This window comes from Schistocerca gregaria, chromosome X (genome assembly GCF_023897955.1).
Source record: "Schistocerca gregaria isolate iqSchGreg1 chromosome X, iqSchGreg1.2, whole genome shotgun sequence".
Lineage (NCBI taxonomy): Eukaryota > Metazoa > Arthropoda > Insecta > Orthoptera > Acrididae > Schistocerca > Schistocerca gregaria.
In genome coordinates this window covers 472698598-472714142 of record NC_064931.1, presented here as the reverse complement: position 1 = coordinate 472714142, position 15545 = coordinate 472698598, and the positions used below count along the sequence as shown (strand labels likewise).

General features: G+C 45.3%; 1 protein-coding gene across 7 annotated transcripts in view; it reads right to left on the bottom strand.

Annotated features, from left to right (window-relative positions):
- LOC126298740 (uncharacterized) overlaps window positions 1–15545 on the bottom strand; it is a 374620-nt gene that overhangs the window by 78978 nt on the left and 280097 nt on the right. For all 7 annotated transcript variants that reach the window (XM_049990183.1, XM_049990179.1, XM_049990178.1 and 4 more), the window contains one exon: window positions 6482–6592. In XM_049990183.1, the coding sequence (XP_049846140.1) occupies window positions 6482–6592 (111 nt within the window). The remainder of the gene's footprint in view (window positions 1–6481; window positions 6593–15545) is intronic.

The window sequence follows — 15545 nt, the reverse complement described above, 5'->3', positions numbered from 1 at the left end:
TTCATGAGCAATAAAAAGGGCGGAAATGATGTTTATGTTGATCTCTAGTCCAGTTTTCTGTACAGGTTCGGGAACTCTCGGAACCGAGGTGATGCAAAACTTTTTTTGATGTGTGCATTATGACCAACAATTGAATGTGGGGGCAGCTAGGTACCAATTCTTTCTTTGCAACAAAATATCAGAACAAAGTTATCGTGCTTGTAGTGCTCTGTATTCAGATGTTATGTTGCGTGATGTGAGTGTGTACAATGTAACTTACGTCAAACTTCGAGAAAAGATTTTGAAACAGTCAGATCTTCATTTCATCACTTAGTGCAAATTCCAAATCAGTACGATTCAGGTGCCGTAGCGGCCGATAAATCTGAGCAGACACCAATTTGTTGGCTTGAGTAGTCCTTTGCTCACAACCAGTCCAGTAGGCAGCAACAGCATGTGTGTGCCAAGCTGTGTAAACTGTTCTCTACATTATTGAATAGAGTTAAGTCATGCCCTCAGTGTCTTTCAAAGCAAAAATGCCAAGACTGCTCGTCCAGACAAGCACAGTGTTACGTTTGTGGCAAGAAATGTCACGTACAGTCCGTATCTTTGCAATGGAAAAAAACATGAGAATTGTGCCCACTCACAAAAATCTGGTCAGAATGCCCATGTCATAAATGCAATGTATTGAAAGCCTGCTGCAGGCATTCGCAAAACTAGCATGCAAATAATTTCGTCAGTGATACACCAGTTCAACAAACGTTTTATTCATTTGCATATTAGTGGAAAATGTTTGAAATTTCAGTTGGACACTGGTGCCTCTGTTACATTACTGAATCGAAACACAAACGAACCGTTAGGCTCCTCATGCCTGTCTAAAACTAGCACACACCAAATGGCTTACAATGGACAAGACATTCTCTTTCTCCAAAAATGTACTTTGCCTGCCAGTAGCGCTCGCATACGCGAACTGTGAGTTTCACTGTGCTGCAGTCAAGCGATTATGAGAACATATTTGACCTTGATTAGTTTGATTTGTTTGGCTTTCAAATTCAGGTCAATGCGTTGTCTATGACCTCATTCAATGCCAAAGGTAGTGTAACTAGCTTCCTGCAAGAATTCCCTGAACTCTTTTCTGAAGGTTTAGGCAAGGCTAACAATTTTGTTGCACATATTACTATGAGAGACAATGCCCAGTCGAAATTCTGCCAGGCCAGGACAGTTCCCATTGCATTACGGGACTAAGTACCTGCTGAAGTTAAAGAATTGCAAGATACCGGAGCTATTGCGCCCATACAAGCTAGTTAATGGGTAAGTCCACTGGTTTTTCTCCCCAAACCTTCATGTCGCATTCGCCTCTGTGTTGACTTTAAGCCTACAGTCAACCCACAAACTGTGATTGATACGTATCAATTGCCACGCCCAGAGGATCTCATGGCCGGATTAGGCGCTGGTCGCTACTTTTCAAAAACTGATTTGCGTGACGAATATCTTCAAATACTACTAGATGAAGAATCTCAAACCGTTTGTGTTGTGAACACTCATTTGGGCTTTTGAAATATTTGAGTTTGCCTTTTGATTGGACGATACTGCCTGTAGCAGAACACATTGCAAATTTTCGTGCTTTGGTTCGTGCGTTATCTGATGCAGGAATAAAGTGTAGACTGGACAAGTGTCACTTTTATGAACGTGTCTTGGTCATGTCAAACAGTCAAGGTGTACATCCCCTTCATTCACGTTTGTTAGCCATACGTGATCTACCAGTTCCACGCAATTTCACAGAATTGCAGTCATTTTAGGGAAAATTAACTATTATATTCGGTTAATACCGAATGCTGCACAAATCGCAGCTACATTGCATCGCTTGTGTCAGAAGAACGTCCCCTTTGTTTTGACAGATGAGTGCCAAGAAACTTTTCAAAAACTTGAAGATGCTTGGCTCAGTGATCGATGCTTAGTTCACGCTGATCCTGACAAAACAGCTGCGTTTCAAGTTGACGCTTCCTCTTACGGAATCGGTGCCGTTCTTTCGCACATATTTGGTGACAAAAACAGGCCTACTGCTTTCGAATCAAAAGTGTTGTCCAAACCTCAGTGTAAACTATTTACAGAGAGAGAGACTCATTGGCTACTGTGTATGGTGTCACCAAATTCCACTACTATTCTACTTAGTAACGGATCACAAGCCATATCAGTCCTTGTTTCATCTGATGATGCCGGTTCGAGTATGAACTGACAAAAATTGCAAAGATGGGCTTTGTTGTTGTCTCAGTACCAGTACGAGATTGTGTATCGTCCGACAGTTCAATATGGTAATGCGGACGCACTTTCACGTCTTTCGACTGGCCCTGGTACAGACTTTGACGCTTCTTCCCCCGAACTATACGAAAATTGTACAGGCCACGGAAACTGATTCAGATTTGAATATTTTTCTCAACTACATTCGCACATCTTTGCCTCGCTCATTTCATAGTATAAAGAACTCTGTAGTGCGCCAAATCTTCGCACTTCGGCATAGCCTCGCTATGTGGCAATGTGGGATTCTTGTTCATAATGACAGTGGACAGTCACGTGTGTTGATCCCCAAAGTTTTGCAAAAAGAAGTGTTGCAGTTACTTCATCAAGGACACTGACGGATTGTTCGTACGAAGTAGTTAGCCCGTCGACACTGTACTTGGCAGGGTATTGACACCCAAATATAACAGACGACGTCTCAGTGTCATGCACGTGCGCACAATCAGTCAGCTCCGCCACAAACATGTTCTGCTTTAAAAATTTTCAAATGTGTGTGAACTCTTATGGGACTGAACTGCTAAGGTCACCAGTCCCTAAGATTACACACTACTTAACCTAAATTGTACTAAGGACAAACACACACACCAATGCTCGAGGGAGGACTCGAACCCCCGGCGGGACGAGCCGCACAGTCCATGACTGCAGCGCCATAGACCGCTCGGCTAATCTCGCGCGGCATGCTCTGCTTGGCCTAAGTCGCAATCATCAAGGCAAGGTGTGCACAGAGACTTTGCGGGTCCCTTTTGGAACATTTGTTGGTTGATTGTGGTAAACTATTATAGCAAGTTTCCTTTTGCTGTGCAAATGAACTCGACAACCTCACGTTCACTGTTCAGGCGTTGTTCCCTATCTTTTGCCTCGAAGGATTGCCTGACTTCATATTGTCGGAGAACGGCCTTCAGTTTACGTGAAAGGACGTGAAATGAATTTGAAACATTCTGTGAACACAATGGCATACAGCATCCAACTAGTGCGCCGTTCACTCCACAGTCAAACGGCGAAGCGGAACGTTTTGTTAGAATCTTCAAGCAGCAGATGGCCAAACTTCGCACCGCATACACCAGGGATCCAGCATTGCAATTGTTTCTCGCCTCCTATCGTTCGTATCCACGAGATGGACCATCGCCGGCGGAATTGCTGTCGCAATCGGACACTACTCCACCTGCCCTACCCTCCTCAACATCCGGCGCAGAAGGAAGGCTGCAAGCATCGCTTCGCGCCGCATGATATTGCGTTTTTCGGGTTTTTTTAGCAGCAGCAGTAGACGGTGGATGAGTTCCTTAGTCGACTTGGCGCATGCATGTATCTCATTTCAGGCCCAGACGAATTGCAGCGCCGACATCACAATCAAATTCGTCACTGTCATATGCACGGTGATCCTTCTGTACCTCTTCCCCCTAAATTCAATGATCCCGAGGACAGTGGGGCCACAGCAGCCGCCAGAGGGTGTAATCACGACACGGCGGGCCGACTCCACCCAGACTGAGCCCTCGTGACCTCTGCCTCCTCTCGTCCTACCGACGCCTACTACATCTTGGAATGGGCCTCAGGAGGTGGGCACGTATCCTACTGGGCGTTTTGTGGGGGGAAGTTTCTACCACAGTGAAGGCCGGATGGTGAGGTACGACTGGAAGTCTGACGTCAGCTGCAGCCACAGCTGCCGATCCATCAGGGCGAAGAGCGACCACGCTCCCCAGCCCCCGCCACCCCCTTCCCTAGCCCCTCGTTGTCATGCTTCATATACGACGACAGTCCGTCGCTTTGGAGGGGAGGAATGTTATGGCGTAAAGTCTGCATCGGCAAGCCAGGTGGCAACGACAGAGACGAGTAGGTTGTGAGAAGAGGTCAGCCAATCGCACACTGACCGACCTCCCTCCAGGACGACAACGCGACACCAGCGGCTTCTAGGTGAAGACGACATAAGCGCCGCGCCCGACTGGTGGTGGCCACTTCGATAGCAGCTTCAACGTTAGCCACTTGGTTAGTCGAAGCATCATACCCTTTTCATTAGCAATCTCTACGTAGCACAGTTACAGATCAGCAATCACTGCAGTTCAATTGACAGGCTTTTGTTAGTAGCGGTCGGTAGGACCAGAAGTGTTACCTGTGTTTGTCTATTCTTCAGAAGACTGATTATTTTGTATGTCAACATTTGTTTGCGACAAATCTGTGTAATTACACTTGTGAATAATCATGTATAAAGGACTACAACAATTCTCAGATCAAACTTAAGTATTTGTACTTGTCTTGTTGTAATAATACGAGTTGTTTGCCGGCCTCGGTGGTCTCTCGGTTCTACGCGCGCAGTCCGGAACTGTGCGACTGCTACGGTCGCAGGTTCGAATCCTGCCTCGGGCATGGATATGTGTGATGTCCTTAGGTTAGTTAGGTTTAAGTAGTTCTAAGTTCTAGAGGACTGATGACCATAGCAGTTGAGTCCCATAGTGCTCAGAGCCATTGGCACCAATACGAGTTGTTTGTCAGTTTGTCTAGCGAACCGAGTACGCACGATTCCTAGACACAACATAACTTATATGAGGTTACTTTAACAGAGAAGATATACAAGGAGTGTAAATGACTGCTGGTAACACCTAAGATGTACTTTGGTAGACAATTCTGTCAATTCATGAACTACCTTTCGATATTGCTTTTCTCTATAAAACGTGAATCAGGTAAGACTGGTCATCCTAAATATATCAGAACGGAGAATATATCGAGATGTGGTTTGGCCAAGTTGCTGTGGATAATGTGTCAAATAGTCTGACGAAAGCAAGATATTTTTAACATGTCCTCCTGCGGGATTAAGTAACCGACTTCTAAGAAAATGTCACTGAGTTAATTTTTCTGTGACGTTGGAAAGAGCTCTTTACCAGCACTTCTGGTATAACATGGGTGGAACATTGGATTTCGTCGTGCCACTAAAACCAGATACTGATGATGTTAAATGGTTTCTTGCGGTCGACCATGAACTGGCCTACTGTCAATGTATTCTGTTAATGGGAATCGAAGCGAAACCTTGACATGACAATTTATGAACACTCAACTCTGCTAAGAATGTTGTCTATGTGTGACTCATTTCAATGCAGATAGATATTCTATAATGGAAAACATCCTCAGTTTTTTCTCCATTTCACAGGCCACAGCGTGGTGAGAGGTGGTATATACGTAGTTATCAGAAACAATTTCTCATTTTATTCGCACATGGTTGAGGGAAAACGCAGGCACGGTAAAGATATCCGGCGTCTAAAGGGAAGTTTCCCGTTATCTTTACTTCAAAAATGGCTCTGAGCACTATGGGACTCAACTTCTGAGGTCATTAGTCCCCTAGAACTTAGAACTAGTTAAACCTAACTAACCTAAGTACATCACACACATCCATGCCCGAGGCAGGATTCGAACCTGCGACCGTAGCGGTCTCGAAGTTCCAGACTGAAGCGCCCAGAACCGCACGGCCGCATCGGCCGGCTATATCTTTACTTCACTTGCATTTTTAATTATATTGTAATCATTTCCTATATAACGAGAAAATTTCTAGTTTGTAGGGAAATCTTAGTCGTTATTTACAAAGATGGCTGCCTTATTTTCTTCCAACCTTCCTATTCTATAGTTTAAGTCCTCTCGTATTTGTGTATCTGAAAAAAAAATGACGTTCTCGAAGACCAACAACTTGCATTCTGAAACTAGTGATCATACGAAACACAATTCAAACTATTTAAAGACGATGTCCCATGAGGCACGATCAGAGGCTTTTTTCATGACAGTAAGAATGCAGCACAAACTAGGCGCAAAATCACTCACTACCTCTTTGCTCTACAGAAATGTGATATCGCGTTACTGCTCACGTAGTGTGTGAATGACTCGGTGAACATATTAGCTGTATTATCAGATTTTTCCTAGCAACCAGACTGAAAACGACAAAATAATATCCGACATGTATTATAATAATACGCAGTAAGCGCTCAACAAAACATGAGCCGAGAGCAAATACTGTCGAGTAATTGTTATAGTTGACGAATGCGTAAGCCTGAACGTTATGAAATTCTACAATTTACTAATATTTGGATTTACCGTATATTGTTAACTACTGAAGTCACACTGTCCCGGTGTGAAATCACAAACATCCAAGCGTACAGTGATCTCCTACAGATTTGCCACTTCACCGTCAAAGTCTTGATGTATGTTACTTGTCTGTAGTACACTTAATACTCACCAGGTTCAGCGTTTGTAGGCTGAGGTGGATGTACTGGACCTCCCTGAGTCTGTGGGGCCGGACCTCTGTTCCTCTGTGGAGCAGGGCCGGGGTTGGCAGTACTGTCTGTTTCTAAAAAAGACGTAAATTTTACAGAGGCTTCACACTTCAAAGTGGTTTGCGAGAAACATCCATCTACAATAAGAAAGAACACGAAGAGTGATCATATGACACATTAAACAGAGAAAATTATCATGAGGACTCTAATTATAACGGAATGTTGTTCCCACTGTACGAATGCGTGAAGTAAAACATCCAATATCCTCTCGCAGCTATGAATTGCATTTTGTAGATTTCTGTTGTATTACACAAACATCTGTATACGTTTTACCCAGTAGAGAGAAGCAGGACGACTAGTACTAGCAGCAGAAGTAGTAGTAGTAGTAGTAGTAGTAGTAGTAGTATTTTACCATAAATTAGTAAATCCCCGATTCTTAAAGGACTCGAATCTCATATATAAGAGAGCTATAACGTTTGATTTCTTTACAAATGAGTTAAGGTGTTAAATATTGGACTTTAAGCACAGGACCGAGAAAAGTATGCAGCTAAGTTTACAAAGTATGGTTTTTGTCCAAATTAGCTTAGTGCACTCATTATGAAACGTTTCATGTGCAGAGTATGGATAATTTTCGCTCCGTTTTAAACGAAAGCGACTTTTTCACGCTTCTCAGTTTTTTGACGTCATATCTCCTGAACTATGTGTAGTATAGTGATATAATTTTGCAGGTGGATGTAGTGTATATGTGGATACTGTCTGCAAACTGTGTTGCGAAGAAAGTCGACAATAAAGCAGGAATAAAGTGTTGTGCCTAAAGTTTGACTATGAACAACAAAAACGTAGGAACCGATAAACTTTTTTCCTTTCATAATTCTGTGGGGTGTGTCAGCGATAAAAATTTTCGTAACGGTTTCATAATATGTGTAAGTTTTGTGGGAAGTTCCTAAGTGCTCTCATTCTCAAATACTGGCTGAATATACTTCGGAATTTGGGCCACGTCAGTTACGCTGCCTCAAGAGAAACACATAGTTTCTAACTGTTTTACTTGCCTTATTGAGGAAAATGTTAACGTAAGATATTACCGGTTAATAAATAAATACTGTAGCATTTGAATTTTTGAATTACGCTAAACATTCAAAATCCAATATTTTGGTGCTAGTAATCATTAGCTAGGTAATCTGCAAATGATAGTAGGATATAGTATAGCGGTTTACTAATGTATCTTTATATTAGAGAACGATTGACAAGAATGGGGGAAATAAATACAGTAGAACAAGAATGGGTAGCTTTGAGAGATGAAATAGTGAAGGCAGCTGAGGATCAAGTAGGTAAAACGATGAGGGCTAATAGAAATCCTTGGGTAACAGAAGAGATATTGAATTTAATTGATTAAAGGAGAAAATACTCTGGTTTGCAGGGACCACGTCATCGCAAACGTTGACAGTGTCAGCTGAGACGGCTGATCTTGAGGTGACCTTTAGTCAGAAGGGTTATACTGAAAGGCAGTTCAAACGTGCATTGCGCTTTTGACAATAACGGTGCATCGCGTGGGTCATACTAACACCGAGTTGGCGTCAATGTCAACAGTCTTTTGAGTTTACGCAGGGAGCAATCTCAACAAGAGTCATCGTATTTTACGAAAATATGACGTGAAACGTGTTTTTAGACCACTAATTAAATTTTAGAGCCCTTTTAACTTCTATTAAGGACGTTCTTGATCTGCGTAAGGCGTGTGTCTAACATGTTCCTAGCAGTTGTGGCACCTCGTTTGTGGTCAGACTATCGGGAACATGGACGACCAGAAGCGTCATGCAAGCTGACAACAGCCGAGCAAATCTACTTTTGCTGAGCATTATTTTGGCGGCGATATTCCTTTAGAATATTACAAGGAGATTCTTGCATGCATCTCCAGCTATTGGGTTAGTGTTATTATGGAAGCCTCTGTCTGAATTTACAGGGCTATTTGCGAATTTATTTTCAGAGGTTTTTCTTAAATTCTGTGAGGAATCGTGCTCACTCCCTTGTCAAAAACAGAGGGACAGAGTTACTGCTTCCTCAATTGTTGGTTACTGATATTCACTACAGATCAATTCTGACACTTGTAATCTTTGGCTGTGTGGTGGCGCTAACGTTCACAGTCCGCGTGCGATCTAGTGCGTGTGCGTGTGTGCGCGCGCTCGCTATCTACTCTGCAAACCGAGGTTTTAAATTCACTTGCACAGCGCCTACTTCCTGCAGTTTTGTCTTGGAATTGGCGGTGTGCACCTGTCCCAACATCAGCGGTTGCCGACGAGATCACCTGGCTGCATTCCCGTAAGTTATTTGAACAGAAGCAACGATGCGTGGACGCCTACCACATCTTGATTGAAATGGAAAACGCGAACAATTCTTTTTGGAAAAAAAAATCACAATGGTGACGAGACTTTGTGTTATCAATAAGGAAATACACAAAACTTCACAAGCACAGGGAAATGAGAGGTGGAATGGTACACCCCAGGTGTTACATGCTTCATCCACTGTCCCCGCTGTCGAGACATCTTCGCGGGTACCGGGCGCGGTTGGGCCACCCTCTCCCCAGGGGGAGTGGCGGGTTCAGCGGCGTTCGCGGCGCACGAGGCGGAGGCTCAATGTGGAGCCTGGCCGTGGGACACCGCCCGCTCTGTCTGTGCGTGGACATGTGGCCGCTGCTTCAGCAAGGTCCGAGCAGGCACACGGCGGGAGGGGTTTATTAGTTATTGGGAGCTCCAACGTTAGGCGGGTGATGGAGCCCCTTAGGGAAATAGCGGAAAGGTCGGGGAAGAAGGCCAGTGTTCAATCTTACTGCTTGCCGGGGGGTCTCATTCGAGATGTGGAGGAGGCCCTGCCGGCGGCGATAGAGAACACTGGGTGCACCCGACTGCAAATTGTTGCTCATGTCGGCACCAATGACTCCTGCCGTCTGGGTTCAGAGGTCATCCTCAGTTCTTACAGGCGGTTGGCGGAATTGGTGAAGGCGGAAAGCCTCGCTCGCGACGTGGAATCAGAACTAACCATTTGTAGTATCGTTCACAGAACCGATCGCGGTCCTCAGGTTTGGAGCCGAGTGGAAGGTTTAAACCAGAGGCTCAGACGATTCTGCGGAGATCTGGGGTGCAAATATCTCGACCTCCGCTATCGGGTGGAGAAATGTAGGGTCCCCCTGAATAGGTCAGGCCTGCACTACACGCAGGAAGCGGCTACAAGGGTAGCGGAGTACCTGTGGAGTGCACATGTGTGTTTTTTAGGTTAGACAATTCCCTCCCTAGGCCCGACAAGACGCCTCCTGAGACGGGGCAAGGTAAGAGTAGGCAAAATGCAACAGGGAATAACAATATTGATGTGCTAATAGTAAACTGCAGGAGCGTCTATAAAAAAGATCCAAGAACTGCTCTCATTAATAAACGGTCACAACGCCCATACAGAACTTGGGACAGAAAGTTGGCTGAAACCAGACGTAAACAGTAAAGAAATCATGAAATCAGATTGGAATGTATACCGCAGAGAGAGGCTGGACAGTGAAGGGGCAGGCGTGTTTATAGCGGTAAGAAGTGCAATAGTATCGAAGGAAATTGACGGAGATCCGAAATGTGAAATAATTTGGGTGAAGTTCACTGTTCAAGCAGGCCCCCTGGCTCAGCAGCAGTTGTGGCTGAGCACCTGAAGGATAATTTGGAAAATATTTCGAGCAGATTTCCCCACCATGTTATAGTTCTGGGTAGCGATTTTAATTTGGCGGATACAGACTGGGAGACGTTCATAACGGGTGGCAGGGACAAAGAATCCAGTGAAATTTTTTTATGTGCTTCATCTGAAAACTACCTCGAGCAGTTAAACAGAGAACCGACTAGTGGCGATAACATATTAGACCTTCTGGTGACAAACAGACCCGAACTATTTGGAACAGTTAACGCAGAACAGGGAATCAGCGATTATAAAGCGGTTAAGAGTACGCAAAGGAACTTGCCCCCTCCTTGCAGCGGTGTACCGTAGGTCTCTAGAAGAGCGTAGCGTTCCAAAGGATTGGAAAAGAGCACAGGTCATCCCCGTTTTCAAGAAGGGACGTCGAACAGATGTGCAGAACTATAGACCTATATCTCTAACGTCGATCAGTTGTAAAATTTTGGAACACGTATTATGTTCGAGTATAATGACTTTTATGGAGACTAGAAATCTACTCCGTAGGAATCAGCATGGGTTTCGCAAAAGACGATCGTGTAAAACCCAGCTCGCGCTATTCGTCCACGAGACTCAGAGGGCCTTAGACACGGGTTCACAGGTAGATGCCGTGTTTCTTGACTTCCGGAAGGCGTTTGACACAGTTCCCCACAGTCGTTTAATGAACAAAGTAAGAGCATACGGACTATCAGATCAATTGTGTGATTGGATTGAGGAGTTCCTAGATAACAGAACGCAGCATGTCATTCTCAATGGAGAGAAGTCTTCCGAAGTAAGAGTGATTTCAGGTGTGCAGCAGGGGTTGCAGAGGTTGCAACAATGGAAAATTGTACTGAAATGCAGGAGGATCTGCAACGAATTGACGCATGGTGCAGGGAATGGCAATTGAATCTCAATGTAGACAAGTGTAATGTGCTGCGAATACATAGAAAGATTGATCCCTTATCATTTAGCTACAAAATAGCATGTCAGCAACTGGAAGCAGTTAATTCCATAAATTATCTGGGAGTACGCATTAGGAGTGATTTAAAATGGTATGATCATATAAAGTTGATCGTCGGTAAAGCACATGCCAGACTGAGATTCATTGGAAGAATCCTAAGGAAATGCAATCCGACAACAAAGGAAGTAGGTTACAGTACGCTTGTTCGCCCAATGCTTGAATACTGCTCAGCAGTGTGGGATCCGCACCAGGTAGGGTTGATAGAAGAGATAGAGAAGATCCAACGGAGAGCAGCGCGCTTCGTTACAGGATCATTTAGTAATTGCGAAAGCGTTACGGAGATGATAGATAAACTCCAGTGGAAGATTCTGCAGGAGAGACGCTCAGTAGCTCGGTACGGGCTTTTGTTAAAGTTTCGAGAACATACCTTCACCGAAGAGTCAAGCAGTAGATTGCTCCCTCCTACGTATATCTCGCGAAGAGACCACGAGGATAAAATCAGAGAGATTAGAGCCCACACAGAAGCATACCGACAATCATTCTGTCCACGAACAATACGAGACTGGAATAGAAGGGAGAACCGATAGAGGTACTCAGGGTACCCTCCGCCACACACCGTCAGGTGGCTTGGGAGTATGGATGTAGATGTAGAGAACAGCTTCCTATTTTACTTGCAAATGGCAGAAGAAAAACGCAGGCACGAGAAAGACATCAAACGTGTAAAGCCAAGCTTCTCGTAATCTTTTTATCACTTCTCTTTTCGAAATATGTAGTAATCACTTCCCATGTAAACAGCAAACATCCTGATAGGGGGGGGGGAACTTGGTAGTTGTTTACAAAGTCAGTTTCTTTTCTTCTTCCGACTTACCTATTCTATGGTTTATGTCTTTTTGCGCTACTGTTCCTAAAAAAAAAATTACATTGTCGATGACAAACAAGACGAACTCTAAAAATGCTAATCACAAGAAACACAATTCAAACTCTTTAAACACGATGTCCTACAATCCATGATTAGAGGCAATATCCTTGAGAGTAAGGACTCAACACAAACAAGGTGAGCCGGCCGGGGTGGCCGAGCGGTTATAGACGCTTCAGTCTGGAAACGGGCGACTGCTAAGGTTGCAGGTTCGCATCCTGCATGGATGTGTGTGATACCCTTAGGTTAGTTAGTGCTCAGAGCCATTTGAACCATTTTTGAACAAACAAGGTGAAGAGTCACCCACAAATACAAAATATGCAACAACCATTCAGCTCTACAGAAATGTGATACCGCTCTTACTGTTCATGTAGTATGTGAATGACTCTGTGAATAAATTAGCTGCAATATTAGAACATTTGTAAAAATTCCATTGAAATGTCTTATAATAAGATGCCCTAAGCTTTTGACTGAAGGTCACCGGAGAGCTTTCCGATAAATGATTAACATTTGAAGTCATTCATATCATACAAATACACTCCTGGAAATGGAAAAAAGAACACATTGACACCGGTGTGTCAGACCCACCATACTTGCTCCGGACACTGCGAGAGGGCTGTACAAGCAATGATCACACGCACGGCACAGCGGACACACCAGGAACCGCGGTGTTGGCCGTCGAATGGCGCTAGCTGCGCAGCATTTGTGCACCGCCGCCGTCAGTGTCAGCCAGTTTGCCGTGGCATACGGAGCTCCATCGCAGTCTTTAACACTGGTAGCATGCCGCGACAGCGTGGACGTGAACCGTATGTGCAGTTGACGGACTTTGAGCGAGGGCGTATAGTGGGCATGCGGGAGGCCGGATGGACGTACCGCCGAATTGCTCAACACGTGGGGCGTGAGGTCTCCACAGTACATCGATGTTGTCGCCAGTGGTCGGCGGTAGGTGCACGTGCCCGTCGACCTGGGACCGGACCGCAGCGACGCACGGATGCACGCCAAGACCGTAGGATCCTACGCAGTGCCGTAGGGGACCGCACCGCCACTTCCCAGCAAATTAGGCACACTGTTGCTCCTGGGGTATCGGCGAGGACCATTCGCAACCGTCTCCATGAAGCTGGGCTACGGTCCCGCACACCGTTAGGCCGTCTTCCGCTCACGCCCCAACATCGTGCAGCCCGCCTCCAGTGGTGTCGCGACAGGCGTGAATGGAGGGACGAATGGAGACGTGTCGTCTTCAGCGATGAGAGTCGCTTCTGCCTTGGTGCCAATGATGGTCGTATGCGTGTTTGGCGCCGTGCAGGTGAGCGCCACAATCAGGACTGCATACGACCAAGGCACACAGGGCCAACACCCGGCATCATGGTGTGGGGAGCGATCTCCTACACTGGCCGTACACATCTGGTGATCGTCGAGGGGACACTGAATAGTGCACAGTACATCCAAACCGTCATCGAACCCATCGTTCTACCATTCCTAGACCGGCAAGGGAACTTGCTGTTCCAACAGGACAATGCACATCCGCATGTATCCCGTGCCACCCAACGTGCTCTAGAAGATGTAAGTCAACTACCCTGGCCAGCAAGATCTCCGGATCTGTCCCCCATTGAGCATGTTTGGGACTGGATGAAGCGTCGTCTCACGCGGTCTGCATGTCCAGCACGAACGCTGGTCCAACTGAGGCGCCAGGTGGAAATGGCATGGCAAGCCGTTCCACAAGACTACATCCAGCATCTCTACGATCGTCTCCATGGGAGAATAGCAGCCTGCATTGCTGCGAAAGGTGGATATACACTGTACTAGTGCCGACATTGTGCATGCTCTGTTGCCTGTGTCTATGTGCCTGTGGTTCTGTCAGTGTGATCATGTGATGTATCTGACCCCAGGAATGTGTCAATAAAGTTTCCCCTTCCTGGGACAATGAATACACGGTGTTCTTATTTCAATTTCCAGGAGTGTACCTGAGAAGAACAACGTGTAGGAACGTGAAATGAAATTATCAGATAGGATAAGCTAAATCTGAAACAAACTGAATGTTTTATTTGGTAGGAATCAGTATTTTGATTACGGGAAGTTCGCTTGAAATGTCTTTACGGCATATAACGAATACTGCGAATGCTGCTTACGTGAGAGGGAGGATCCTGGTAGGGACTGTGTGCGTGTACAAATAAGAGTACTGCAGATCCTCTTACTTGACTGTTGTGTGTGTGTGCGTGTGTGTGTGTGTGTGTGTGTGTTTTGAGTGAGTGAGTGAGGGGGTTAGGGAGGGTGGGAGGGAGGAAGGGAGCTGAAGTAGAGAGAGAGAGAGAGAGAGAGAGAGAGAGAGAGAGAGAGAGAGAGAGAGAGAGAGAGAGTAGCAGAGAGGCTGACAGTAGTAGAACGAAGCCTGTTATGAAGTGAAATACTTAGAAAATTGCAATAATCGTTTTTCAGAGGGAAACGTTCGAATTTTCTTAATTCTATGTATGCTGCTTGCTTAGAAGCAATCTGTGATGTAGTCTGTAGGTGTAGCGCTGGCACCTGTTATCGAGACTACAAAGATGCTCCTTAATATCGGAGTGTCGCTGGCCACACCAATGAGACGGAAGTAGCGAGACACGCCCACAGAAGTACTCCACGCCACCGTCGGCGGCATTTTTTTTTTTAAACAGACTGGTACACCGACACGAGGTCAGTTCTACACCAGACTACGTCCCAGTCACCGCCTAGAGCACAGCAATCAGCGTGAAGAGTCCGGTGACAACGGAGTTACAGACGACTACTAAAACTCTTCAAGTTAACCTGGAAGTCCATATATAATGGTGAAAATGTCTTTGAACAGTACCACGAGAAAGAGTTTCTATTAAACAGTCTTCAAGTTGTATTACCAACGAGAGTCTAGTTCAGACAAGACTTGGTTCTATCTATGTATATAAATGTACATTCGCTCGTACCCACAGTCAGAGCATGTAAGACATTGTACTCATAACAAAAGGTGAGTGTTCATTTTGACTGTAAATATATGTCAATGCTTACATCTTACGCGTGCAATAATCATGTCTTTTATTGCCTGTTCGAAATCAAAAAAATGGTTCAAATGTCTCTGAGCACTATGGGACTTAACATCTGAGGTCATCAGTCCTCTAGAACTTAGAACTACTTAAACTTAACTAACCTAAGGATATCACATACACCCATGCCCGAGGCAGGATTCGAACCTGCGGCCGTAGCAGTCGCGCGGTTTCGGACTGAAGCGCCTAGAACCGCTCGGTCACACCGGCCGGCTGTTCGGAATCCAATTCATTTTTTAAAACCCGTTAGAACACAATCTATGTTCCATCAGTGAAAGATTAAACGTAATCTGTCACACGTCACAGTGTTTCGTAGTGCTTCGATGTACAGGACATTTCACGTACGACGCAAGTGCTGTCTGGCGATGACCAGGAGCCAATACCCGAATGAGGTTCCGCCCCATTGATCAGACTGTAGCGGTTGA